Below are 27,584 nucleotides of genomic sequence, written 5' to 3'. Positions count from 1 at the left end.
CTGAAACTGTAATCAAAACAAAACACTAAGCCCTCAATGAACACTATCCTAGCAACCTACTCCTCTACTCTACCCTACCTTTGTGTCACTATACCCCACTCCCTCTAGCATGTAAACTCACTGAGCAGGCCCTCAATCCCTCTGTTACTGTGTCACTATACCCCACTCCCTCTAACATGAAAACTCACTGAGCAGGGCCCTCAATCCCTCTGTTACTGTGTCACTATACCCCACTCCCTCTAACATGTAAACTCACTGAGCAGGGCCCTCAACCCCTCTGTTACTGTCACTATACCACACTCCCTCTAACATGTAAACTCACTGAGCAGGCCCTCACAATCCCTCTGTTACTGTGTCACTATACCCCACTCCCTCTAACATGTAAACTCAATGAGCAGGGCCTCAATCCCTCTGTTACTGTCACTATACCACACTCCCTCTAACATGTAAGCTCACTGAACAGGGCCCTAAATCCCTCTGTTACTGTGTCACTATACCCCACTCCCTCTAACATGTAAACTCACTGAGCAGGGCCCTCAATCCCTCTGTTACTGTGTCACTATACCCCACTCCCTCTAACATGTAAACTCACCGAGCAGGCCCTCAATCCCTCCGTTACTGTGTCACTATACCCCACTCCCTCTAGCATGTAAACTCACCGAGCAGGCCCTCAATCCCTGTTACTGTGTCACTATACCCCACTCCCTCAAACATGTAAACTCACTGAGCAGGGCCTCAATCCCTCTGTTACTGTATCACTATACCCTACTCCCTCTAACATGTAAACTCACTGAGTAGGCCCTCAATCCCTGTGTTACTGTGTCACTATACCCAACTCCCTCTAGCATGTAAACTCACTGAGCAGGGCCTCAATCCCTCTGTTACTGTATCACTATACCCCACTCCCTCTAACATGTAAACTCACTGAGTAGGCCCTCAACCCCTCTGTTACTGTGTCACTATACCCCACTCCCTCTAGCAGGACCCTTAATCCCTCTGTTACTGTGTCACTATACCCCACTCCCTCTAACATGTAAACTCACTGAGCATGGCCCTCAATCCCTCTGTTACTGTGTCACTATACCCCACTCCCTCTAACATGTAAGCTCACTGAGCAGGGCCTCAATCCCTCTGTTTCAAAATTATTGCTGTAGTACCTGAAGATAATGTTGGCTTGTTTGGTCAGGCAGTCTCGTTAAACGTCCTCGTCCACAGAATCTCGGGCAGACAGCTTGGCTCCTGTAGTCTCCAGACCTTGTTAAAGGGGAGCACTCATTTCTCGGGAATTTATACCATTAAATAAAACATTGAAAATCACTGATAACTTGTGTTAACACCTTTTTTTTTACTCCCTTTTTCACTTTAAGAAACTCAACAATCTTAATCTTCGTAAACGAGGAAAAAGAACAGAATTAAATATTTATTTAACTTTTAATATTAGATCCACAATATATACACAGTTATGATTTGTCACAGTAATTAATTTATAACTACAGCAATTTATATATAAACCAAATGTTTCAGATTACATTGCTGGAGTAATCTAAATGCTTGTTACAATAGTTTAGAAATAAACATTAAGTGCAACATGTTATGATCCAAAACAATTGTCATTTCTGCTTCTTTCATTTGTAATAAATTGTCCGCTATTAGGATCAACTGGGAATATTTTCGTTGGTGTTAAGTAAGCAGAAGGATCAGTCTGTCCTGGACATGTCGTATAGGATGAGCATTGTAAATGATGCCAGTTTCTGCCTAGGGCAGACGTGTAATGGTTATAGCACGGACCGACACCAGGATAACTAGAAGACGCATGTGGCATTCTAGAGCAGCAGAGGTTATTCATATTGTGTTCCAAAGCAGAAGGGGGAGTAGTTCCCAAGGAATCCTGAACTGGGCAGGTCCTGTACTCTTCACTCCTAAGCCGCAGTGTGTGGTCTTTCACTGAAGCTGTGGGCTGTGCTGTTTAGTAGATCCACCAGCACAGACAGAAGCTCTGTGTATTGCTTTTCAACATGTGGCTGCAAAGAAGGCAATTCCTGGCACAGGCTTTTCTCCACCATCTGGGAAAGAGCTCGACGCAAATCTCCGAGCAGCCTTATTGTGCGAGAATCACTTTCCAGTTTCAGAAGGTCTGAGTCAGAGAGGGCAACCACCATGTTCTGCCCATCGTCTGTAAATAAAGTGAAATATTAGCTACTATAACTCCACAAGAAGATGTGCGCACACGATACAGTGAGGATAACAAATGTTTGATCTCCTGCGGATTTTGAAGGTTTGCCCACTGACAAAGAAATGATCCGTCTATAATTTAATGGTAGGTGTATTTTAACAGTGAGAGACAGAATAACAAAAAAAAAAACAAGAAAAACGCAGGTCAAAAAAAGTTAAACTGATTTGCATGTCAATGAGTGAAATAAGTATTTGATTCCCTATCAATCAGCAAGATTTCTGGCTCCCAGGGGTCTTTTATACAGGCAATAAATTGAGATTAGGAGCACTCTCTGAAAGGGAGTGCTCCTAATCTCAGCTCGTTACCTGTATAAAAGACACCAATCCACAGAAGCAATCAATCAGATTCCAAACTCTCCACCATGGCCAAGACCAAAGAGCTGTCCAAGGATGTCAGGGACAAGATTGCAGACCTACACAAGGCTGGAATGGGCTACAAGACCATCGCCAAGCAGCTTAGTGAGAAGGTGACAACAGATGGTGAGATCGGAAATGGAAGAAACACAAAATAACTGTCAGTCTCCCTCAGTCTGGTGCTCCATGCAAGATCTCACCTCGTTGAGTTTCAATGATCATGAGAACAGTGAGGAATCAGCCCAGAAACACACTGGAGGATCTTGTTAATGATCTCAAGGCAGCTGGGACCATAGTCACCAAGAAAACAATTGGCAACACACTGCCAACACGCCGTGAAGGACTGAAATTCTGCAGCGCCCGCAAGGTCCCTCCGCTCAAGAAAGCACATGTACAGGCCCGTATGAAGTTTGCCAATAAACATCTGAATGACTCAGAGGAGAACTGGGTAAAAGTGTTGTGGTCGGGGGGGGCGGGGCCTGACCGGGGAGCCGAGCAGACACGCTTTTCGTGAGCTCCCAAGACTGGACCCGATTTTCGGCGGAAAACGAGGGGAAACCCACCCAATCTGGACCCTCAGCACACCTAAACTGGCACTGAGACAACTGGGGCACAGAGGGGCACTTTTCAGACCCATTAACCCGCTGGGAATCCGGGCTGAGACTTTGGGGCCTACACCGCTCTCCCAGCCTACCAAATTAAGCAGCACCCGCAGCATCGGGCCCTTTTACCCCCCCCCCCCCCTGGGACCAGTGGGGGTTATCCTGGTCCATTTAAGCAAACACCTTAAGCTAAACTCGGCTGCAGCAGGAGTACACTGTTAAATGCACGAGACACTGCGACAAACAAACGCACCTAAAATGGCGACTACAGGCCATGCGGCAGAGCACGCTCCCACTCAACCTCTACATGAGCGACTGGACGCATTGCTCCGCCGATTCTGGGAGAAGCTGTACAGCCAGACGGCACCTTTGACCCCGCAACACGGAGAGAAGGTGAGGCGGCCTCAGACAGAGAGACAGGGCGGGCTGGCCCCGAGGAAAGCCGCTGTGCACCGACAGACGGCCCAACCATCCAGGCAGGGGAACAGAAGGAGATCCCCTCCTATACACCGGCCACACCGCAGGAGAGCCGCCCGCCGCTGGCGGCGGTTTACCACCTGGGCCCTCCGTAGCGCCCGTCATGGGAATGACCCGGCCCCGATTGGCAACCGAGTCCGTGGCCACATGGTGCGTACCCCACTTGCTGCCAGGAAAGAGGGAGAAGCCCCCTACCGCAATCACCTCCACTCCCTGATGACCCATCTGAAATCTCTGCCGGAATCCAGGACCAGAGAGATCCCAAACGGCCGACACGCGCCCGACCGCACTAAAAGAGCCTTCAGAACGGGCATAGGGTGAGGCAAGTTGGACTTATACAGGCCCCGGCCCACAACCAGCTACCCAGCCTAAACCGCAGAGACTTACTTTATGCCGAACTGAATTAAAGAATTTCTTGCATGCCTCCTTTAGTGGTAATCAGACCAAGCTGCATGTATCACAAACCACATACCTACCAAGGGAACACACTCACCTGTCACAATCAGCAATTTGCAGGCACCACACAGACAGGTAACGCACCAGCTGGAACGCGAGAATGCCCTGCTCAGCAAACTCGGATAGTGTAACTCCACTCACATGAATAGCGGTAAAGCCGCAGCATGCTCACACATAGTATAACACACATGCATTACTCTTTTTGTCACGCATTGTCGCAACCTGATCTAACGAATGCTTGTGCTCCATCACCTAGGCAGCGATTTAATTTAATTTAATTATCATAACGTAATAGCTAGTTATGCCCTTCTTCTTGTTACTTAGCCTGTTGTACAGTATTAGCGAGTTTTAATCTATGCTATATCATAAAGGTTACTCGCCTGCTGCTGTTGAGAACAGATGTTATTAAGCCATGTCTATCACATTGAATGTTCATCACCTTGACCTTTTTACTTTTTTATGTACTCTCTCTTAAGCGACAACTGTTTAAGCGACAACTGTTTAAGCGACAACTGTTTAAGCGACAACTGTTTAAGCGACAACTGTTTAAGCGACAACTGTTTAAGCGACAACTGTTTAAGCGACAACTGTTTAAGCGACAACTGTTTAAGCGACAACTGTTTAAGCGACAACTGTCTAAGCGACAAATGTCTAAGCGACAAATGCCTAAGCGACAAATGCCTAAGCGACAAATGCCTAAGCGACAAATGCCTAAGCGACAAATGCCTAAGCGACAAATGCCTAAGCGACAAATGCCTAAGCGACAAATGTCTACCATTCTAATTTTTTATTTTATTAACCACGCTTGTATAAACCTGTTTACATGACGTTCTAAAAAAACAAAAATATGGCAGTCTTTCTCAGAGGTGTATTGTCCACCACCTTGTTATACTAACCTGTGTTACCCCACAATGCTTCCTCTTTCTCTTCTGTACCCCATGACGCATATGCCATAATAAAAGAAAGATTTACAAAAAAAAGTGTTGTGGTCAGATGAGACCAAAGCAAGCTCTTTGACATCAACTCGCCGTGTTTGGTGGAGGAGGAATGCTGCCTATGACCCCAAGAACACCATCCTCACCGTCAAATATGGAGGTGGAAATATTATACTTTGGGGGTGATTTTCTGCTATGGGGACAGGACAACTGCACAGCATCAAAAGGACGATGGACAGGGCCATGTACCGTCAAATCTTGGGTGAGAACTTCCTTCCCTCAGCCAGGGCATTGAAAATGGGTCGTGCATGGGTATTCCAGCATGACAATGACCCAAAACACACAGCCAAGGCCACAAAGGAGTGGCGGATTAAGGTCCTGGAGTGGCCTAGCCAGTCTCCAGACCTTAAGCCCATAAGAATCTGTGGAGGGAGCTGAAGGTTCGAGTTGCCAGACGTCAGCTGCCAAACCTTAATGACTTGGAGAGGATCAGCAAAGAGTAGTGGGACAAAATCCCTCCTAAGATGTGTACAATCCTGGTGGCCAACTACAAGAAATATCTGACGTCTGTGATTGCAAACAAGGGCTTTGCCACCAAGTATTAAGTCGAAGGGGATCAAATACTTGTTTCACTCATTGACATGCAAATCAATTTATAACTTTTTTGACAGTCGTTTTTCTGGATTTATTTGTGTTATTCTGTCTCTAACTGTTAAAAGACACCTCCCATTAAAATTATAGACTGATCATTTCTTTGTCAGTGGGCAAACATTCAAAATCATCAGGGGATCAAATACTTTTTTCCTTCACTGTACATCCCATCCACATATTGGTCTCTCCCAATGGGTTCAATGTAAAATTCTGGTTGGGAACAGTGCATTACTAGCACCAATATGGCGGGTGTATCATATAAAATGAAGTCACATTATATTTGGTGACCATTCCATGGAATTGCATTTCTAATCAAACACTCTAAGAACCATAGCCACTGCATCCCACAGGTTTTGGTGCCAGGACTGTCCATGGCACCATCGCACTGTAAGTCAAACCATTTTAGCGCATTTCGACTTACCTGGCCCCCAGCTGCACCCACTGCATACGTTGTTCTCTAGAAAGAAAATTCAGACTGCTCTAGAGAACAAAGCAAGGCTGTGCTCATTGTCAGGGCGCCCGATTGATACTCTCAGCCAGTGAGCGCAGTCTTGCATAGTCCATGCTTTACTCTACAGCAACATCCAGCTTCCCCTGCATGACCGGATCAAATGCGCCAGGATCTGGGGAAGTTGTCAAACTGTAGTAAAAAGGTGTGGCATCTTTATCATAGGACAAAGCATCGGCATTCAAGGCACCATAGCCACTATGGCTTGCTGCAGGGGTTATGGTAACTTGAGTGCTCTTGTAAAATGCTTTTATGAATTCATGTTTAATATCTGGCTGTAAAGAAGATACCATATTTTAAGAAGACGGTATATGGTTTTTATATGTTGCAGTTACTGTAACACAATTACACAGGATTTGTTTTTCAGGAGACAGAAGCAGGGCTGCACCTAAATTCCCAAACTCACTCCCCATTCTAACACATATGCAGTAATGCAACATTAATACCAACCCGTAACACTGACTGCACTGTCCGCCAGTAACAGGACCGCCAGCGGGTGAACCATCGAGCTGTCACGTACAAACACAACACCGTTTGACTTCATAGCAAGGAAGTATGTGAGCCAAGGACTGTGCAGGTTCTGTGTACCTCTAAAAAGCAAACGGTAAGAGAAATTACTTCCTACACCAACAGAGGGCAGCGCTACAGCCGGTGCACTAATACAGTCTGAGTATGCGTCTGGTGTAAGAATACAAGAAGTAGTAATATGTACAAATCTGCTTTCTGGAACAAAAGATTAATTTAGTATAGGTTTGTTAGGTTTGTGGCATTCTAATGGCTGCTATATAGAATAACAGGGATTCTGCCGTGACCTTCTAATGGCCGCTATATAGAATAACAGGGATTCTGCCGTGACCTTCTAATGACTGCTATATAGAATAACAGGGATTCTGCCGTGACCTTCTAATGGCCGCTATATAGAATAACAGAGATTCTGCCGTGACCTTCTAATGGCTACAATATAGAATAACAGAGATTCTGCCGTGACCTTCTAATGGCCGCTATATAGAATAACAGAGATTCTGCCGTGACCTTCTAATGGCCGCTATATAGAATAACAGGGATTCTGCCGTGACCTTCTAATGGCTGCAATATAGAATAACAGAGATTCTGCCGTGACCTTCTAATGGCTACAATATAGAATAACAGAGATTCTGCCGTGACCTTCTAATGGCCGCTATATAGAATAACAGAGATTCTGCCGTGACCTTCTAATGGCTGCTATATAGAATAACAGAGATTCTGCCGTGACCTTCTAATGGCTGCTATATAGAATAACAGAGATTCTGACGTGACCTTCTAATGGCTGCTATATAGAATAACAGAGATTCTGCCGTGACCTTCTAATGGCCGCTATATAGAGTAACAGAGATTCTGCCGTGACCTTCTAATGGCTGCTATATAGAGTAACAGAGATTCTGCCGTGACCTTCTAATGGCTGCTATATAGAGTAACAGAGATTCTGCCGTGACCTTCTAATGGCTGCTATATAGAGTAACAGAGATTCTGCCGTGACCTTCTAATGGCTGCCATATAGAGTAACAGAGATTCTGCCGTGACCTTCTAATGGCTGCTATATAGAGTAACAGAGATTCTGCCGTGACCTTCTAATGGCTGCCATATAGAATAACAGAGATTCTGCCGTGACCTTCTAATGGCTGCAATATAGAATAACAGGGATTCTGCCGTGACCTTCTAATGGCTGCCATATAGAATAACAGGGATTCTGCCGGAATGGGATTCGGCCGTACCGAAGCCAGTATGCCTAGCATGAATGCAGTGGCCACACTGCACGAGATCAATGCTGGCAGCATATCAGAACCCCTTCTCACCTGTTAATTGTGGTCTTGTGGAGCTGCACTGAGCCACCTTTTGTCTTGTAGAGGAGACTGTTCGGCTTAAACTTTCCCTTAGCAACGTGACCGCGTCTGACCTGTGAGGACAATAACATGAATGCCGTAAACACAGGTGATGGTTTGGAGTCCCATAAACAAACGTCATAAAATCAGCTTCTAGTTCAGACCTATATGGGCAGGAATGGGCACATTGGAAACACTGTGACATACCTTACAGCAACCAGAACCAATAAAACATACATCATAAACTCTGTCTTAATAATGTCTTCTAGCCAGTCCCAGGCAGGTAACCACTCGATAATTTTCTAGACTCGATAATCAAATACAGATCTTTCTAGACTCTGTAATCAAATATGGTTTCGTGATATAGACTCATAATCGGATTGGATCAATCAAAAAGGAGACCTAGTTTTAAACATTTATTGCCATGAAAATAATTTATGAATACATAGATTAAATGGAAGCACCACCTGAAAATAATTAAACTAAACCACACCATTTAAGCTGTTTTTATTTATTGGGGAGATACCAAGTATCAGATCACAGATAAGAAAAAATTATTTAGACAGATATATGAAAATGTAGGGTAAAGGGAAAGATGGTTAAACAAAGAAAGAAAAAAAATCAAAAAAAGGGGGTTGAAAACAGAATGGCAACACAGAGATTGGTGGAAGAGGCCCCAGTCAGGTCTACACGTCAAGGAGGCCAAATATTGTTTAGAGTAGAGTCTCTCAGTTGAGCAGCGAGAGACCCAGTGTATGAGTTTGAGTGCACACTTGCAAAGATTGGAGACCGTGGGTTTGTCTGATAATAGGTCATCCCTGGTGTCGGGCTCAAGATTAATAACCTAAAATTTCCTATATTTCCGAGTAATTGAAAGACTGTCAGAGTGGTCGTAAAATGACACTGCCTTTAAGTGTGACACTACGAACCAGTCACTCCACACACAAAGAGAGGAATGTTTTAAATTTTACTGATGGAACCAGCGTGATAAGCATTAAGAATTGTTTTTGTTTTTTTTTAAATTACTGTAAAAGCAGTAATTTACTCCCAAATTTTTTCCCCATTGAAACTGACGTGTGTTCTACCTCAAGCACAGAGAGACGGAAGGGTTAAGTCACTCCCATTACGTCCAGATGGTGACTTATACGTTTTAAAGTGAATTAGCCTGTATTCGTCTTGTTTAATGAATTTCTTTGGTGAACTGTGGTTAGTTTGGGCAACGTGCAAAATTCTGCCCAAAACACCTAGAATAAAGCGGGGTACAGCCCAGCCAGGCCTTGCTCACCTGGATGAAGGTGGGGTACAGCCCAGCCAGGCCTTGCTCACCTGGATGAAGGTGGGGTACAGCCCAGTCAGGCCTTGCTCACCTGGATGAAGGTGGGGTACAGACCAGTCAGGCCTTGCTCACCTGGATGAAGGTGGGGTACAGCCCAGCCAGGCCTTGCTCACCTGGATGAAGGTGGGGTACAGCCCAGCCAGGCCTTGCTCACCTGGATGAAGGTGGGGTACAGACCAGTCAGGCCTTGCTCACCTGGATGAAGGTGGGGTACAGCCCAGCCAGGCCTTGCTCACCTGGATGAAGGTGGGGTACAGCTCAGTTAGCCCTTGTTCCCCTACAATAAAGCAGGGTAGAGCCCAGCCAAGCCTTGCCCACTTGGATGAGGGTGGGTTACAGCCAGTCAGGCCTTGCTCACCTGGATAAAGTTGGGGTACAGCCCAGCCAGTAAGACACTCTTTACAAGCTCATCCTCACTGCTGAACTGATTGTACTGGGACGAACGCCGAATGCAGCTGCTTTGTTCTGGCACCAGACGAGCCTCGTAAATATTGGAGGAGAATTGCTTTACGAGACCTGGGGGCGAAAATGCAGAAAGCGCAATGATTGGGAACATCAAGGAAGCGGTGTTGGTGAACTAGAAACAGATTTTCAGCATTATCATATATCATGCCTGTGGCTGTTCATTTCCAACCTACCTCCAATCATCAAGCAGATACATTATTTCAATATTTTAATTTGTTAATAGTGTTGATCCTCCCAGTTATCTAGCACATTTCCTGCTCCCGTTGTATCCAATGTCTCCTAACACTGACATTCGCTGAGTTTATATATAGCAAAGAACCAGCATAAATAATATTAATATTCACAGTTCAAAACATTCCGATTTGCACGGTGCTTGTTAAAGATCCTCAACATAACCAGTAGCACTAAACATAAAGCAACCTTCCAAGGGATCCCAACAAAGTCAAATGATTATGGTGAAAACATATTACATGGTGACCTTATTGGGATCCCTTAGTGTGCGTTCTGTAGCCACAATCGTCCCTTGTTCGGCCCACCTTGGATATAGCGCAGAGCCTGTCTGGACAACATGTTGGTCTCCAGGAAATGTTCGCGGGACCTGGTGCTGCTGTGTGTGCGCTCATCTTCCCAGCCCTGCACCGCTCGGATATAGGCCAAGTGGTCACTGCAGCTGTCCCCACTGAGAGCGGCCTTGGCCTGGGAGAAGAGAAAGACAGGTGAGTGGCCTGAAAGCGATGCGTCATGCATCAAGCAAAACCCAATGAATTCTAAGTGTTTTCTACAAAACACAAACCAGAATTTAAAAAAATAAAACATATACACATATATATATTTATGTCAATTACCTTTGGGAGAGCTGAAGTGGATAGGTTTTCCCTGAGGTCCAGTGGGGCTGCTGTAATGTCTCTGCTCCCTCTCCTGCGCAGTTTCGTGATTGCCGGATTGCCGTCTTATTCCGGCTCCCGGTATTACTGTGGGGCGCGCGAAGGCGATTACAGCTCATTCCCTCCTTGCCTCAGTTCCACACAGCCGGTCTCCTTCCCCACTCTCCCACAGGAGACCAGCCCCTTCACTCACCATCTGCTGACGCCTGCATGCTCCCAGGCACTGCCTTGCACACAGGCTAAATCATTCACGGTGCCGGGTGCCAAAAGCCAGGGCCAATAAACATAATATATCAATGGACAGGCTTGCACTCACGGTCTTGTAGTCTTACAAGGCGATATTTTATTGAAGTTCCATTAAAAACGAAGCAACATCATCAACGTTTCAGTCGTGGGACTTTCTTCAGGATGACTACAAGCCTCTCCATTGAGATTATATATATTTATTTATATCAAGTCCTGGGCCGCTAGCCAAGCCTTCAATATTACTCAACCCTTCCAGGGGAGGATTTTTGCTTGCCAACCGTTATACATAAATATCACTAAAATCCCTGTAGAGAACGGATCACAAGTAACTAATGCTAGGACAAAGCAGAAGAACTAGAGCCGCTGTTTCAGCGTGAGCTTTGCAGTTCTCTTGTCAATCCTTCACTGTACCCAATTTAATAAACTCCATAGCGCACTCTAGTGCATGGATTAGGAATGATAAAATCCTGATCATTTAACGCTTTAAGTGCAAGGTGCCAAACAGCAGACTGACCTGGCATTCAAAGCATTCACAGATATTTACTTTATTCAGCCAATATTATATATCCACGGACTGCATGCAGGATGGGTCAAGTTGTTAAATGTATAATTCCACATTAAAGGAAACTATTTGTACCATAACCACCACAGCACAGTGTACTTGTTATATTTCCAGACTCTCTGGAATGAGTCGCCTGTTTTTTTTGTTAAAACGTTTAGGAGTGGTGTGACAAAACACAAAAACAATGGGCGCTGACCGCCTGAGATTGTGCCCCCCCCTTGTGAATTAATAACGCACCATTTACAGTTCTTTCAATGTCAATCTCAGTCGCCCTGCGTAGTGGTGAAAGAATGGAAACAATGGAGGTGGATTACCTACCAGCTAAAGCCGGTTCCTTTAGCGAGTTATGATGATAATGATAATAATAATAATATATCTGCATGGTCTGCTCACCTTGTTAACCTCAGATCGGTTCTGCAGCCCGCCCTGGAAGGGCTCTCTGGTCAGACAGGCAGCCACCAACAGCATGGGGTGCAGGCAACGGAAGATGGAAGCCAGGACAATGGCCTTGGCCAGCATTGGATCAGTAGATATATTGGCAACTCGATTCCCCAGCAATGTCAGCTGCTCCTGATTGTCTATCACTCCTACAAAGAAAGAGCGTTTCTGTAGAAACCCACAACAGCAAGGAACAGCTCCAACTGTATAGGATCTCTCTGACAGAGTGCATTGCCGAACACCTCCCAGGTTTCCCAAATTGGGGCCTTGTACATTCTGATTTGAACCCAACGTGTGAGAGGATTTAGGGGACATAGGGGGAGGTTTAATATCTGCTGCAATGTCTTTACATGTCTTAAATGTTACGTAGTCTGAACTAAGAATACTGTGCGAATATTCTGCCTTGCGCTCTATGTCCAATTAATTGCAACACAAAACACAAAACAAAAACAGAAAACAGTATAAGATCAAAATGAATGAGCCTCACTAAACTGAGGGCAGATTATTCAAAGACACTTGGATAAATCTCTACTTTCAAAGTCCACCTGTATGTTTCCAGTTAATCCAATAGAAGACAGAAAACAATGGAATGTGGCCATTGAGAGCTAACTGGGCCACACTACCTCCTGAATGAAATCTTGCTGCAGAATCTCAGATTCAAAATAAAAATGGTTTGTATAAAAAGCTCAATGAATCAGGGCCTGGAGTATTTTCTCTTGCCCTTACTGATCTCCTGAAGTCGACGGACGGCATCTCGAATCGCCATTCGGTCGGGACTCTCCAAAGCTTGTGACAAGAATTCCTCTGCCTAAAAAACACAAGATGTCAGGTCAGCAAGTGCCAGCGTTCAGGGTATTAATTTGCCAGTTATGGGGTCACCCATCTTACCGTCATTTCTGGCACATGCAACTTGGCTTGAAGCACCAGATTCTCCAACGGCGTGCGCAGGATCTCTGGCTCCTGGAAAGGAGGCATGGCCTGGTGCTGTGCGCGGGTAAAGAGGTGGTAAGAAAAACCTGGCTGACAGCGACCGGCTCTTCCTCGTCTCTGGGTCACATTCGACATGGACACCCAGGTGGTCTCCAGGCAGGAAACCTACAGTAAATGTATAGACTTATAACGCAGGAAGAATACTTTTAGACAGCATCTGTTTACAGGTATGAGTGTGCTGCTCAGGTAGTGTGTGTTATAGGACGTGTGGGGAGCTGCAGTGAGTGTGCTGCTCAGGTAGTGTGGGTTATAGGAGGTGTGGGGAGCTGCAGTGAGCGTGCTGCTCAGGTAGTGTGGGTTATAGGAGGTGTGGGGAGCTGCAGTGAGTGTGCTGCTCAGGCAGTGTGTGTTATAGGAGGTGTGGGGAGCTGCAGTGAGTGTGCTGCTCAGGTAGTGTGGGTTATAGGAGGTGTGGGCTGCAGTGAGTGCTGCTCAGGTAGTATGGGTTATAGGAGGTGTGGGGAGCTGCAGTGAGTGTGCTGCTCAGGTAGTGTGGGTTATAGGAGGTGTGGGGAGCTGCAGTGACTGTGCTGCTCAGGTAGTGTGTGTTATAGGTGGTGTGGGCTGCAGTGAGTGTGCTGCTCAGGTAGTGTGTGTTATAGGAGGTGTGGGGAGCTGCAGTGAGTGTGCTGCTCAGGTAGTGTGGGTTATAGGAACTGTGGGGAGCTGCAGTGACTGTGCTGCTCAGCTAGTGTGTGTTATAGGTGGTGTGGGCTGCAGTAAGTGTGCTGCTCAGGTAGTGTGGGTTATAGGAGGTGTGGGGAGCTGCAGTGAGCGTACTGCTCAGGTAGTGTGGGTTATAGGAGGTGTGGGGAGCTGCAGTGAGCGTGCTGCTCAGGTAGTGTGGGTTATAGGAGGTGTGGGGAGCTGCAGTGTGCTGCTCAGGTAGTGTGTGTTATAGGAGGTGTGGGGAGCTGCAGTGAGCGTGCTGCTCAGGTAGTGTAGGTTATAGGAGGTGTGGGGAGCTGCAGTGAGTGTGCTGCTCAGGTAGTGTGGGTTATAGGAGGTGTGGGGAGCTGCAGTAAACGTGATGCTCAGGTAGTGTGGGTTATAGGAGGTGTGGGGAGCTGCAGTTAGCATGCTGCTCATGTAGTGTGTGTTATAGGAGGTGTGGGTAGGTGCAGTGAGCGTGCTGCTCAGGTAGTGTGTGTTATAGGAGGTGTGGGCTGCAGTGAGTGTGCTGCTCAGGTAGTGTGGGTTATAGGAGGTGTGGGTAGGTGCAGTGAGCGTGCTGCTCAGGTAGTGTGTGTTATAGGAGGTGTGGGCTGCAGTGAGTGTGCTGCTCAGGTAGTGTGTGTTATAGGAGGTGTGGGCTGCAGTGAGTGTGCTGCTCAGGTAGTGTGGGTTATAGGAGGTGTGGGGAGCTGCAGTAAACGTGATGCTCAGGTAGTGTGTGTTATAGGTGGTGTGGGCTGCAGTGAGTGCTGCTCAGGTAGTGTGGGTTATAGGAGGTGTGGGGAGCTGCAGTGAGCGTGCTGCTCAGGTAGTGTTATAGGAGGTGTGGGCTGCAGTGAGTGTGCTGCTCAGGTAGCGTGGGTTATAGGAGGTGTGGGGAGCTGCAGTGAGCGTGCTGCTCAGGTAGTGTGGGTTATAGGAGGTGTGGGGAGCTGCAGTGAGCGTGCTGCTCAGGTAGTGTGGGTTATAGGAGGTGTGGGGAGCTGCAGTAAACGTGATGCTCAGGGAGTGTGGGAGGATAAGGTGAGGGGTTGATCTGAATTTGATTGTTATCCATTTCACTGCACCATATGTGCCACATGGAGCTCAATTGAGGCACCTTTGTCTTGAGATCATAGCGCTGCTCCTTCTGCATCCCGCTGTCCACCACGTGCACAATGTCATCGATGGTTACAGATGTCTCAGCGATGTTTGTCGCCAGGACAATCTTTCTGACTCCCACCGGGGGGCGCTGGAATATGTTCTGCTGGTCCATCATTGGAATATTGGAATGAACTGGGGAGAAATAAAACACAAACAACAGAGACAGGGGGTGAAATACTCCACAAAGAGACTGTGCTTCGAATGTAGTATGGGGGTCATAGGAGACCCAGCGTGGGACGGGGCTAGCGGGGTGTGTGTCACATAATACAAGCATTGGAGACGCCTAATAATATATAGACAATTTATATATATACTGTACACACACACAATAACAAACAAATCCAGCCACATACATGTAACATATGGCAACGTCCGATGACAACATCTCATGGCATTCATTTAACAACAGAACTTTCAGACACATCAAAATACAGCTTGGAATTCAGTGATTTGTTTTAAAATACATGTTCACAAAAGGCACCCCTTCTATATAACCCATGATCCTCTCTATTAGTGACCCTGTAAGAGGTAATGATGGTGTGGGGGCACGGACCACCCTGTTACTAAGTGTACTCTGTTCATTCGTTTCTTTTTCCCCCTGTTGTTCGGTTACTGAACAAAGTCCCGTTATTCCCTTTTATACCACCCATATCCAGACCACCACCAGGCTCGTTAACCTTTTTGACCCTGTTAACTCAAGTGTTCTCCTAAGTGGCCGCCATTTTGTGTTAGCGAATGCAGGCAGCAGTACTCTGACGTTGAACAACTGGAATTCAAATCGGACACACTATTCTGCGAACACCGCTCAACGTGTACCGCCGCCTGTTTCTTTCCCAAATATACCAGGAGAGCTCTTTTTGGTCAAAACGTTCGCACGGACAGACAGAACATTCGCTCCCTAGAGTCAGGAAGGAACATTTGTTTGTATACCCACAGGAATTCCCGAACGATCAGTCCAAACATTACCCGGATGGCGATTCCGCTCAACCGAACTGATCCGAGCGCTAATTGGACAACTTGGGCGCTCGGATTCGGGCTATCTGGGGATATAAGATTTGTGGGGGTTCCTGGGGAAATTGTATTTGTTTTGGGGTATTTTCTGTGTGGGTCCCTGTAACAGAGATAATTGAGTTACCGGTCTTTGACTCAATTATATCCCAGACACAGGGACGCTTGGGAGGAGTTTATATTGAAATGTATGAAGACCCCATGCTGGGGGTCTGTGTATAAATTGCGTGTACCTTGCCCTAATAAACTAGGCTACTCCCAGCATTATGTCTCGGCTAATGTCTGGGGGGGGAGGGGGGAAGCTAGATCACACTCCTATAAATCACTGAAGACAGCGTTGACGGAGATCCAGAGAAAGGGAAAGAGCATCTTTGGTGGCGTGTCCCTACCCAAGTATCCGCCACAGGTGGCATCAGAGAAAGTGCTTGCCCACCTGGTAAAATAAGATGCCGATCCTTTTGATACTTCGGACTCTCCATCAGTCTCTGCTGCACCCCACGGATTTCCTGCCACCCTGGGAGAAAGCAGAGGATCCCACCTGAAAAGCACAAAAGGATAAAAAAAAGATAGAGCGTAGCGATAAAATTACACAGCAGCAACTAAAGCCTGGAGCTACTGTGCAAGAGTTACATTGCAGCAACTACAGCCTTGAGCTACATTGCAGGAGTCACACCGCAGCAACTACAGCCAGGAGCTACATCGCAGGAGTCACACCGCAGCAACTACAGCCAGGAGCTACATCGCAGGAGTCACACCGCAGCAACTACAGCCAGGAGCTACATCGCAAGAGTCACATTGCAGCAACTACAGCCAGGAGCTACTGTGCAAGAGTTACATTGCAGCAACTACAGCCAGGAGCTACTGTGCAAGAGTTACATTGCAGCAACTACAGCCAGGAGCTACATTGCAGGAGTCACAACGCAGCAACTACAGCCAGGAGCTACATCGCAGGAGTCACATTGCAGCAACTACAGCCTTGAGCTACATTGCAGGAGTCACAACGCAGCAACTACAGCCAGGAGCTACATCGCAGGAGTCACACCGCAGCAACTACAGCCAGGAGCTACATCGCAAGAGTCACATTGCAGCAACTACAGCCAGGAGGTACTGTGCAAGAGTCACACTGCAGCAACTACAGCCAGGAGCTACATTGCAAGAGTCACACTGCAGCAACTACAGCCAGGAGCTACATCGCAGGAGTCACAACGCAGCAACTACAGCCAGGAGCTACATCGCAGGAGTCTCAACGCAGCAACTACAGCCAGGAGCTACATCGCAGGAGTCACAACGCAGCAACTACAGCCAGGAGCTACATCGCAGGAGTCACAACGCAGCCACTACAGCCAGGGGCATATAATATGAGACTCTAAACATTCAGCAAAATCCCCAGACTCCAAGACGTCAAAAGGGGCCAAAGCAGCAAATTTAGTGAGCCTGCCATTTACAGGAAGCTTGTTATGCTGTTTATAATTTATTGTATATTGGCTAGTGAGTACAGGAACAGAGACTAATGTCACTCCCTTCAGGACCCAGCACGCTGGCAATTAAGTCACAGAGAAGTTGTGTCCTTCTTGTAATAGTGTCCCCACTAGGGCAAATTAAGGAAGACAGCGGAACAACCACTTATGAGGACTTAGTGGCGCTAAGTCAGGGGGTGATGTAATGGGTCATTCATTAAATTGTGAAATGTTGGAGAATCAACAAGTACAATTCTTAATTTTGGATATTTTCACAAATTCATAATCGGAATCAGGTACCATCAAATCAACGTTCAGATTTTCCATTTAATTTAATAAATTGTGTTTACAAACTAATAAAATGTATTCACTCGGAATCCTAGTTAACTGAAATTATCAATATGAAAGCCCAGTCAGAGAACGCTTCAGTTAATTTGGCCTAAGAAATACCACTACGTATTCAATTCAGTAAATCTAGTGTTTAGTGAATCCTAATGCAATAATAAGGATAATAGTAACTACACATTGTCTAGCACAGGTGTGAAACGCGTCATTACGGACAGTCTTACCCGGCAGTTTGTGTTCATCGATATGAAGTATCATTCTACTTATTAAATCCAAGTCTGGAGCACATTCCTCAGTCTCCTGAAAACAGAAAAAAGAGAGAAATTGTTTCTAGGTGTCTGCGCGAGGGGAGGAGCCGCACATTCATTGCATCAAGTTTAGCATCAGTTCAATCCAACACATGCCCTCCTCACCAGGGCTAAATGTCACCAATAGTTATTAGACAAGTGCCAGTCTTCACACACCACCATAAAAACATATTGAATTAACAAAAAAAACACAACTATGTATAGCTGTTTCAGGTGACTGCGGTTATTTTGTACATTATATGTTCCCTGCCGTGCTCAATCTAACAAAGTAAGCTCACATTCTGTTAATGGCCAAGGCCTCCGTTTATTATTTTATTAACGTTAATCCAGTTGGAATGGCATTACAGTGTAACCTACCTAGGCTTTCCTTAGAATGTTCGCAGAACACACAAGTATAAGATGGGCACACTTACCTCAACCTCAGGGGGCTGGTAGGACGAATTCCCCAGCATGACCATGACATCCTCCAGGTAATGCTCCCTCACTGGGTACATGAAGCCTGGCACACGGACTATAGGACAACCACTAAAATAGGTGGAAATTCTTTCATTGTCCCCCGTGGCGCTCATCAGTACCACTTTCAGCTGGGGATTGAGTTTCTGTGCCCTCTTCAACAAAATGAGAAGGAAATCGGTATTGACATCCCTCTCGTGGACTTCATCTACCAGAACGTGGCTCACTCCTACCAGTGTGGGATTACTCTGCAGCTTTTTTAAAAGAATTCCAACAGTACAGAATAAGAGTGCACCGCCACGAGGGGGCAACATGCTCTCCAGTCTCACTTGGTAGCCCACATTTCTTCTCAGTCCAGGCCCCAGCTCATGACTTACACGATGAGCCACGGATACAGCACTGATCCGGCGTGGCTGTGTTATTATCATGTTACAGTGGGACCCCTGCCCCCTAAGAATTGTGTCTTCCAGCAAGTACTGAGGAATACGGGTGGTTTTACCACATCCGGTATCACCAGCAATCACCACCACCGGGTGCTTTTCAATGGCAGACACAATAGTTTCTACTTGTGCGTCAGCAGGGAGGTATTGTAAGGCCGGCCCCTGCTCCTCTCTCTGTCTCCATAGCTGCTCCAGGGTGTGGCTAATACGTGACGTCTCCTGCTCTGACATGGGGATGTACTCCCGTCCTGTGATGGGGTCACAAAAGTCATGGGCTGGATCCATGTCATCCGTAGAATCTATCTGTAGAGGGATTTCCGCTTCTTCTGTGTATGAAGACTCCATAGTAACTACGGGATACTACAAGAGACGGCACATTCAAACCAATCGTTAGTTCATTACAAAACAATGCAGGCAATAGGTTTCCACAAACCAGCAATCTTCATTGGAATTAAAGCAACATTCCTTATTGCACAAATATCATGTTTATTGGCTCAAACTCTAAACCCAGAATCGGGGTGCTTGCTTCTCTCCAGATATGTTTAGCATGCTTTTATTACAAAATCTTATTTTTCGATCTTTGACGGCTGGTAGCCCCAGACAGCCGAGACCTATGTGCCTTAAATTATGTTTTTGTCATTTATTCTTTTTATTAGGACATCGTTATACCATATACAAGACAGTGGCTTTCTGCTACTTCCTCCCCATTTGCAAGAACAATGTGGTACTCCGCAATATGAGTAACTTCTCGTTTATATAGAGGGTCTCACGGTCAGCAAGTCTAAGGCTCACTCTATATTTTCTGGATAGACAGACCTTTTTAAAAATCTATTTATTTTTTAAACTAAATCTATTTTCATGTATTTTGGCATAGATTTCAGATGTGCTTGTTGTGTCCATAAAGATTATCTATGACAAGCATTTGATTGGACGCTGCCCAGCTTGAACAAGGAAGTTGTTCTAGACTTTCCCTTTAACAGTTAACAGATAAACCCCACAGCTGAACTACTGCAGTGTGACTGTGTCAGAACTCTGGTTATTTAGTTATTTTCCGGGTTTTTTTTTTACATTTTATCATACATTTATGATCGCTGATAATACAAAGATATTTCTCCTATTAATATTTATAAACATAAACACAAAGAGGCACATAACCAATATAATGAGCTCTGCTCGTATTCAATACAGTTTAGTTACTCTAATTTATTTATTACATAAAGACAAGCTGAAGAGAGACTTGCGTCCATCAAGTTCAGCCTTCCTCACAAATGTTTTTGCTGTTGATCCAAAAGAAGGCAAAAAACCCAGTCTGAAGTGCTTCCAATCTGACCCCAAATATATTTGTATAATGTTATCATATCCGAACTGAAGCGTCGTTTTTCCAAACTAGAGAGATTTTCATTTTCTAACCTTTCTTCATAGCTGATATGTTCCATTCCTTTGATCAATTTTGTAGCTCGTCTCTGGACTTTTTCTAGTGCCATGATATCACAGCATATTCAAGGTGTGGTCTTACCAGCGATTTATAAAGAGGCAAAATTATATTTTCATCTCGAGAATTTATGCCCCTATTTATACATGACAAAAACTTACTGGCCTTAGCAACTGCAGATTGACATTGCATATTGCTGCCTAATTTGTTGTCTATAACAATTCCCAAATCCTTCTCGTGTGTAGTTATCCCTAGTTCACTACGATTTAGGGTGTAAGTTGCCTGTGCATTCTTTACCCTGAAGTGCATAACTTTGCATTTCTCTACGTTAAATTTAATCTGCCATTTTAGTGCCCAATCCCCCAATCTATCTAAATCCCTCTGCAGCAAGGCAATATCCTGCTCACATTTTATTACTTTACAAAGTTTTGTGTCATCTGCAAACACTGAAACATGGCTTTCAATGCGTATTTAAAGTACCATCAAGTTTTAAATTATGGAGGTTAGTATAATATCTTGCCAATTCCTCTACTATTTCATGTGGGTTGAACATTTTATAATTTGCATTAATATTTAAATATGGGATTTTTGACAATTGATATTTTGATTCTAATTTCTTAGCCAGCAATTTTCTAGCTTTATTCCCTTGTGTGTAGTATGTGCATTTAAAGGACCACTCTAGGCACCCAGACCACTTCAGCTTAATGAGGTGGTCTGGGTGCCAGGTCCTTCTAGGGTTAACCCATTTTTTCATAAACATAGCAGTTTCAGAGAAACTGCTATGTTTATGAATGGGTTAAGCCTTCCCCCTATGTCCTCTAGTGGCTGTCTCATTGACAGCCGCTAGAGGCGCTTGCGTGCTTCTCACTGTGATTTTCACAGTGAGAGCACGCCAGCGTCCATAGGAAAGCATTATGAATGCTTTCCTATGTGACCGGCTGAATGCGCAGGCAGCTCTTGCCGCGCGTGCGCATTCAGCCGACGGGGAGGAGAAGAGGAGGATCGGAGGAGGAGAGCAGGAGGAGATCTCTCCGCCCAGCGCTGGAAAAAGGTAAGATTTAACCCCTTTCCCCTTTCCAGAGCCGGGCGGGAGGGGGTCCCTGAGGGTGGGGGCACCCTCAGGGCACTCTAGTGCCAGGAAAACGAGTATGCTTTCCTGGCACTAGAGTGGTCCTTTAAGAGTGGCTCTTAAAGGATCACTATAGTGTCAGAAAAATAAACCCGTTTTCCTGACACAATGTAATCCTTCGGGGACACTCACCCTCAGGGTCCCCCTCCGCAGCTTACCTTAATCCAGCGCCGGGCTCCCTTGGCGCTGGTGATCTCTCATCCCTCGCCGACGTCAGCTCCTGAGTGGAGCGGAGTGCACATGCGCCGCAAATGCCGCGCGCCCATTCTAACAGTCCATAGGGAAGCATTTCTCAATGCTTTCCTATGGACATTTAACCCTGCTATGTAAACATAGTTTCTCTGGACCTGGCACCCAGACCACTTAATTTAGCTGAAGTGGTCTGGGTCACTATTGTGTCCCTTTAATAACCGTTTTCCAAGTTCCCTTTGAATCTGAGATATACGTTTAGTTAAACCTTTTGAAGGAGTTTTTTTTGTTTTGGGAATCTAATCTTTCAAGTTCCTCAAGAAGCTCAGACCGGGCCGTGTGCATCACCTTTTTACTTATTGATCCCAATGTTATCATAACCCCCCTAAGCAGTGCCTTACGGGCAAGCCGTTGGTTAAATATCGAAGTGTCATTCATTTTATTTTCAGAATAATGGTTAGTTATTGTTTTTGTTATCTCTTCTGCGTATATAGAGTTATGTAATAGTGCCTCTTTAACGTCCAAGTTCCACGGCCAGGTGCAGGGTTAATCAAACGGAATGTAATAAAAAGAGGTGCATGGTCGGACCATGTCCGTTGACCTATTTCAACCACTATTATATTCATCAAGGTCACTTTATCCACCATACACATATCTATACGTGAGTACATCAAGTGAACAGGAGAGAAATATGTAAATTATTTTGCATTTGGATATTTACACCTCCATGTGTAATATGAATTATACTTGTGCAACAACGCACACAGTTTAATTGTTGAGACAGTAGAGGGAAGATGGCTTTTATCCTTGAAGCTAGATACATCCATTTTAGGGTCTAAGCAGCATTTCAAATCCCCATAAATGATAAAATGACCATTACCCATCCTCTGTACCAACAGAAAACTTCTTGAAATAAACTTAGTTTGTGCCTTATTGGGTGCATAAATCGAAACGATTGTTATAAATATTCCATTCAAAGATCCTACCAGGATCAGAAGGCGACCCAAAAGGATCTATACGTTGTTTATCAAGTAGAAAAAAAAACAATCTTTCTAAAACAATATTGATACACCCCGTGTCTTATTAGGTGAGCGTGCATGGTATGGCTGAGAATATTGATACACCCCTTGTCTTATTAGGTGAACGTGCATGGTATGGCTGAGAATATTGATCCACCCCTTGTCTTATTAGGTGAGCGTGCATGGTATGGCTGAGAATATTGATACACCCCTTGTCTTATTAGGTGAGCGTGCATGGTATGGCTGAGAATATTGATACACCCCTTGTCTTATTAGGTGAGCGTGCATGGTATGGCTGAGAATATTGATACACCCCTTGTCTTATTAGGTGAGCGTGCATGGTATGGCTGAGAATATTGATACACCCCTTGTCTTATTAGGTGAGCGTGCATGGTATGGCTGAGAATATTGATACACCCCTTGTCTTATTAGGTGAGCGTGCATGGTATGGCTGAGAATATTGATACACCCCTTGTCTTATTAGGTGAGCGTGCATGGTATGGCTGAGAATATTGATACACCCCTGTAGGTTTTGGAGAGGCCTGCTTGCCAGCCTCTTGCCCTGTGACTATGGCCCTTGGGGTGTGTGAAGAAAACCCCTGTTTTATGGACTTAGTTCAACTGTTTTATCCCCCAACCCCCCCCCCCGCCGAACACCAGTTAATCCCTTAATACCTTGTTACATTCATACACCGTCTGACCCAATAACTGTTACATTCATACACCGTCTGACCCAATAACTGTTACATTCATACACCGTCTGACCCAATAACTGTTACATTCATACACCGTCTGACCCAATAACTGTCACATTCATACACCGTCTGACCCAATAACTGTTACATTCATACACCGTCTGACCCAATAACTGTTACATTCATACACCGTCTGACCCAATAACTGTTACATTCATACACCGTCTGACCCAATAACTGTCACATTTACACTGTCTGACCCAATAACTGTCACATTCACACACCGTCTGACCCAATAACTGTCACATTCACACACCGTCTGACCCAATAACTGTTACATTCATACACCGTCTGACCCAATAACTGTTACATTCATACACCGTCTGACCCAATAACTGTCACATTCATACACTGTCTGACCCAATAACTGTCACATTTACACTGTCTGACCCAATAACTGTCACATTCACACACCGTCTGACCCAATAACTGTCACATTCATACACTGTCTGACCCAATAACTGTCACATTCAAACACAGTCTGACCCAATAACTGTCACATTCATACACAGTCTGACCCAATAACTGTCACATTCATACACAGTCTGACCCAATAACTGTCACATTCATACACAGTCTGACCCAATAACTGTCATATTCAAACACCGTCTAACCCAATAACTGTCACATTCAAACACTGTCTGACCCAATAACTGTCACATTCATACACTGTCTGACCCAATAACTGTCACATTCAAACACAGTCTGACCCAATAACTGTCACATTCATACACAGTCTGACCCAATAACTGTCACATTCAAACACTGTCTGACCCAATAACTGTCACATTCATACACAGTCTGACCCAATAACTGTCATATTCATACACTGTCTGACCCAATAACTGTCATTCATACACTGTCTGACCCAATAACTGTCATATTTAAACACAGTCTGACCCAATAACTGTCACATTCATACACTGTGACCCATAACTAACATTGGAAGTGTTGCTTGCAAAAAAAATAAAATAAAAAAGAAGTATAACCAGCATCCAAAAAAAACAAAACAGAAAAACAATCAAAAAACAAAATCTAAACAATTACCCTTAAGGTATCACTATAGGGTCAGGAACACAAACATGTATTCCTGAGCCTATAGTGTTAAAACCACCATCTATTCCCCCTGGGCCTCTTATGCCTCCATAAATATAGCAAAATCTAACTGTATTCAAGCCTGAAGCTGTAACTCTGCATGCTGTTAGACTCATAAAAACAAGCAGTCTGCTGACATCAACAGAAGTGGTAGCCTGATCCAATCACAATGCTTCGCCAAGATTGGTTGAGACTGACAAGGAGGCAGATCAGGGGCAGAGCCAGCATGATTCAAACACAGCCCTGGCCAATCAGCATCTCCTCATAGAGATACATTGAATCAATGAATCTCTATGAGGAAAGTTCAGTGTCTGCATGCAGAGGGAGGAGACACTGAATGTTTGGATGCATTTTAGTCAGCCATGACCCAGGAAGGATCTCTAGCAGCCATCTGAGGAGTGGTCAGTGAAGTTATCACTAGGCTGTAATGTAAACACTGCATTTTCTCTGAAAAGACCGTGTTTACAGCAAAAAGCCTGAAGGTAATGATTCTACTCACCAGAACAAACTCAATAAGCTGTAGCTGTTCTGGTGACTATAGTGTCCCTTTAAGAAAAAGGATACATATTTGGCTGATGTAAAGATCCATATACTGCTCTCCATGTGAGCCAAGGGGCATGTTAAGAGGTTTACTCACGCAACGCCCTAATATTGCTTATTTATAACCGAATTCACTATAGCAAGAAATCTAAGAAATGCCAGCCTAAACATCACGTTGTACTTTATTAACCCAATTCTCCCCCTTTTCCTTTGCTCCTCTTTTCTTCCACCTCCTTCTCCTCTCCATAGGTACTAACACTTTACACAGCGCTGTAATATATGCTGGGAGAGAGTCCATATTAACGGTGTTAGCAATGCCTTTAAAACACACATTATTTACAATATCGGCCATTTTAATTCTTTTAAAAACTTTACTTCTTCCAATGTCAAAACTTTGCTTACGGCTTAATTATGGGCCCCACATAACTCCTCTTGTCTGCTCTCTAGGTGATCAGTTCTACCACCTAAATCAGCCAACTCCTTGAGAAATCCTCTTGTATAGTAATGTGGAGGTGATGTGGCATTTCATGCAATATTCTATCCGTGACAGGACTTCCCTGTATCGCTTGATTACTGTATTGACCCCCCTCTGCTAGCTCCAACTCAGGGAAGCTGTGGATAAAGATGTTACAGACTGATCCTCCCCAGCTTCTTGTGTACTTTTTCCTTTATTTTTTTTCTGCTCTGATGGCTTGTATCCGTAATTTGAAGCTGTTTAGAGGGTGCCATTATAACGCTAGCCCTCTTAATCACAATCCCCACTCCCTCACTAACTCCAGACCCAGGGAATAAAGACTCACGGTATTGCTCGTTAAAACAGGAACATACAGATTTGCCGATCACAAAGACTTACATTTTGAGACAAGCTATTCCCCTTTGGGTACCTGTTTTATGCCTTTGATTGTCTTACCTGTGTATAACCAAATTTGACTTCTGTCTCCTATTTTTTGGCGCACCCTATTACCTTGTTTTTTCTGATATTGATCTCTCATACTCTGCTTAAAGGGAAACTATAGCGCCAGGAAAGCAAACTACAGCTTCCCTCTCATCTTTATTATTGGCCTATTCTATGGCAAGGGGCTTAGATACAAACATCCCACAGTTTGCTTAATAAGCCTTCTTTGCCAGTTAGCTAGAAATATGAACCATCAGCTGTGAGTTACATTGAATGGGAGCCACCGACAGTAACACAACCAGAATGGTACTTTAAATCCTCTCTAGGTGAATATTCCACTAAATTGTGGGGTAACAGTTTCTTGATCCAAGGATAAATCTGACTGGGGTCAACAAGGATTTGGTTTCCCTAGTTTGTTGCAAAATTGGAAGAGCTTCAATCTGGGTTTTTTTTTGCCCAACAGCAAAAATCAGACGTGAGAACAAGGCTAAACGTGATGGACATGTCTCTCATCAGCCTTTGTAACTCAATACATTCGTCCTCCATTACCTGATACAGATAATCCTCTATGTTTTGCAAGACTCGCTCTGGTACTTGGAACCTCTTTGGCTGCCGCTGCTGCTCTCGTAGCTGCTGTATATACTCCATGTTGTAGCGTGCATGCGACAGAGGCTGATTGTTACTGTCCAGGAGTCCGAGAACCTGAAAGCATTGGAAATAAAGCGTAATGAGCCTGTATTAATATGTGAAGTAATAGTGCCCCCAGCAGGGTCATCGATTTACCACCAGATGGAGGTTTCTTTTTTATATAATAACTTTTCTCCAGGTTTAGCATCGTTTGCTTTTTCACAGCAAGAAGCAAGCCTGTCTGTCCCATAGATAGGAACGTTATTAAAATATTCCCACACTGGGTCTCCGTTACGGCCGCTGCCATTAGAATTATCACTAAGCAATAATAAACCTTCACTCCAAACAATATTCTATTCATTGAACTTCCTGAAACCCAGCACTTAACAGGTAGTGTGTGAATTCCATGTCCGGAGATTTACAGAGTAACAATGGAGTTAGCTCTGTGTGTTTATTTTAGAAGATTTGTGCTACGAAGAAGATACATATTATCTCCATGGACACAAATTGAGAACTTCAAATCCAGGCATCTCTAATAATATCTTTGAAATAGAAAGTTATCCTGAATAGTCTGAGAGGGACAGACCTTGTGACTGTATTAATGGAATGAATTTACTAAAAAATGTAAACATTGCACAAAAACACAGCCTCCCACTTCATATTATTTCATGATCAATAACCTCTGGACTAGAACCTATTTAAATAAAAAGCTGCCTTTACTTGGATTTTTTTTCCTTATAAAGCGTTTTATAAAATTTTGAGAGAAAAAAAACAACCCTAAAAACAAAACTGTCCAAGTAATAATCGCCCACTCTAACGATAGGCTATAGAGAGCGGTTATATAAAATAATACCTTAAGCTTCTGGCACGCCAACGCGGCTGCTTTATTCTCGGCTTCTGACCGGCGCAGAGCTCTGGCCACGAAGGTTAACGGTTCCGGCCAGTTCAAGGTCAGCTTACACGTCTTGACCCGGCCTCCTTCGTGTTGGTACTTTATGAACTCCTGCAAGACAGACAGACTTACAATTAGCATGTTCTAGCTCATGCTGGGTAATTACTGTAAGATTTATATAAGAAAA

The 27,584-nt window shown here is 44.7% G+C and overlaps 1 protein-coding gene across 1 annotated transcript in view; it reads right to left on the bottom strand.

Moving 5' to 3' along the window:
* Window positions 1-1,464: 1,464 nt before the first annotated feature.
* The window catches only part of DHX30 (DExH-box helicase 30), a 34,835-nt gene continuing 8,715 nt past the window's right edge, over window positions 1,465-27,584 (bottom strand). Inside the window, exons 6-19 of the mRNA XM_063452869.1 lie at window positions 27,359-27,508; window positions 26,428-26,580; window positions 18,345-19,184; window positions 17,848-17,923; window positions 16,255-16,359; window positions 14,770-14,945; window positions 12,894-13,100; window positions 12,732-12,813; window positions 11,961-12,154; window positions 10,412-10,571; window positions 9,769-9,926; window positions 8,048-8,148; window positions 6,666-6,805; window positions 1,465-2,173 (exon numbers count right to left, since the gene is read on the bottom strand). Of these exons, the coding sequence (XP_063308939.1) occupies window positions 1,920-2,173; window positions 6,666-6,805; window positions 8,048-8,148; window positions 9,769-9,926; window positions 10,412-10,571; window positions 11,961-12,154; window positions 12,732-12,813; window positions 12,894-13,100; window positions 14,770-14,945; window positions 16,255-16,359; window positions 17,848-17,923; window positions 18,345-19,184; window positions 26,428-26,580; window positions 27,359-27,508 (2,796 nt within the window). The 3' untranslated portion in view covers window positions 1,465-1,919. The remainder of the gene's footprint in view (window positions 2,174-6,665; window positions 6,806-8,047; window positions 8,149-9,768; window positions 9,927-10,411; window positions 10,572-11,960; window positions 12,155-12,731; window positions 12,814-12,893; window positions 13,101-14,769; window positions 14,946-16,254; window positions 16,360-17,847; window positions 17,924-18,344; window positions 19,185-26,427; window positions 26,581-27,358; window positions 27,509-27,584) is intronic.

This window comes from Pelobates fuscus, chromosome 4 (assembly GCF_036172605.1).
Source record: "Pelobates fuscus isolate aPelFus1 chromosome 4, aPelFus1.pri, whole genome shotgun sequence".
Lineage (NCBI taxonomy): Eukaryota > Metazoa > Chordata > Amphibia > Anura > Pelobatidae > Pelobates > Pelobates fuscus.
This window is presented reverse-complemented; position numbering and strand designations above follow the sequence as displayed.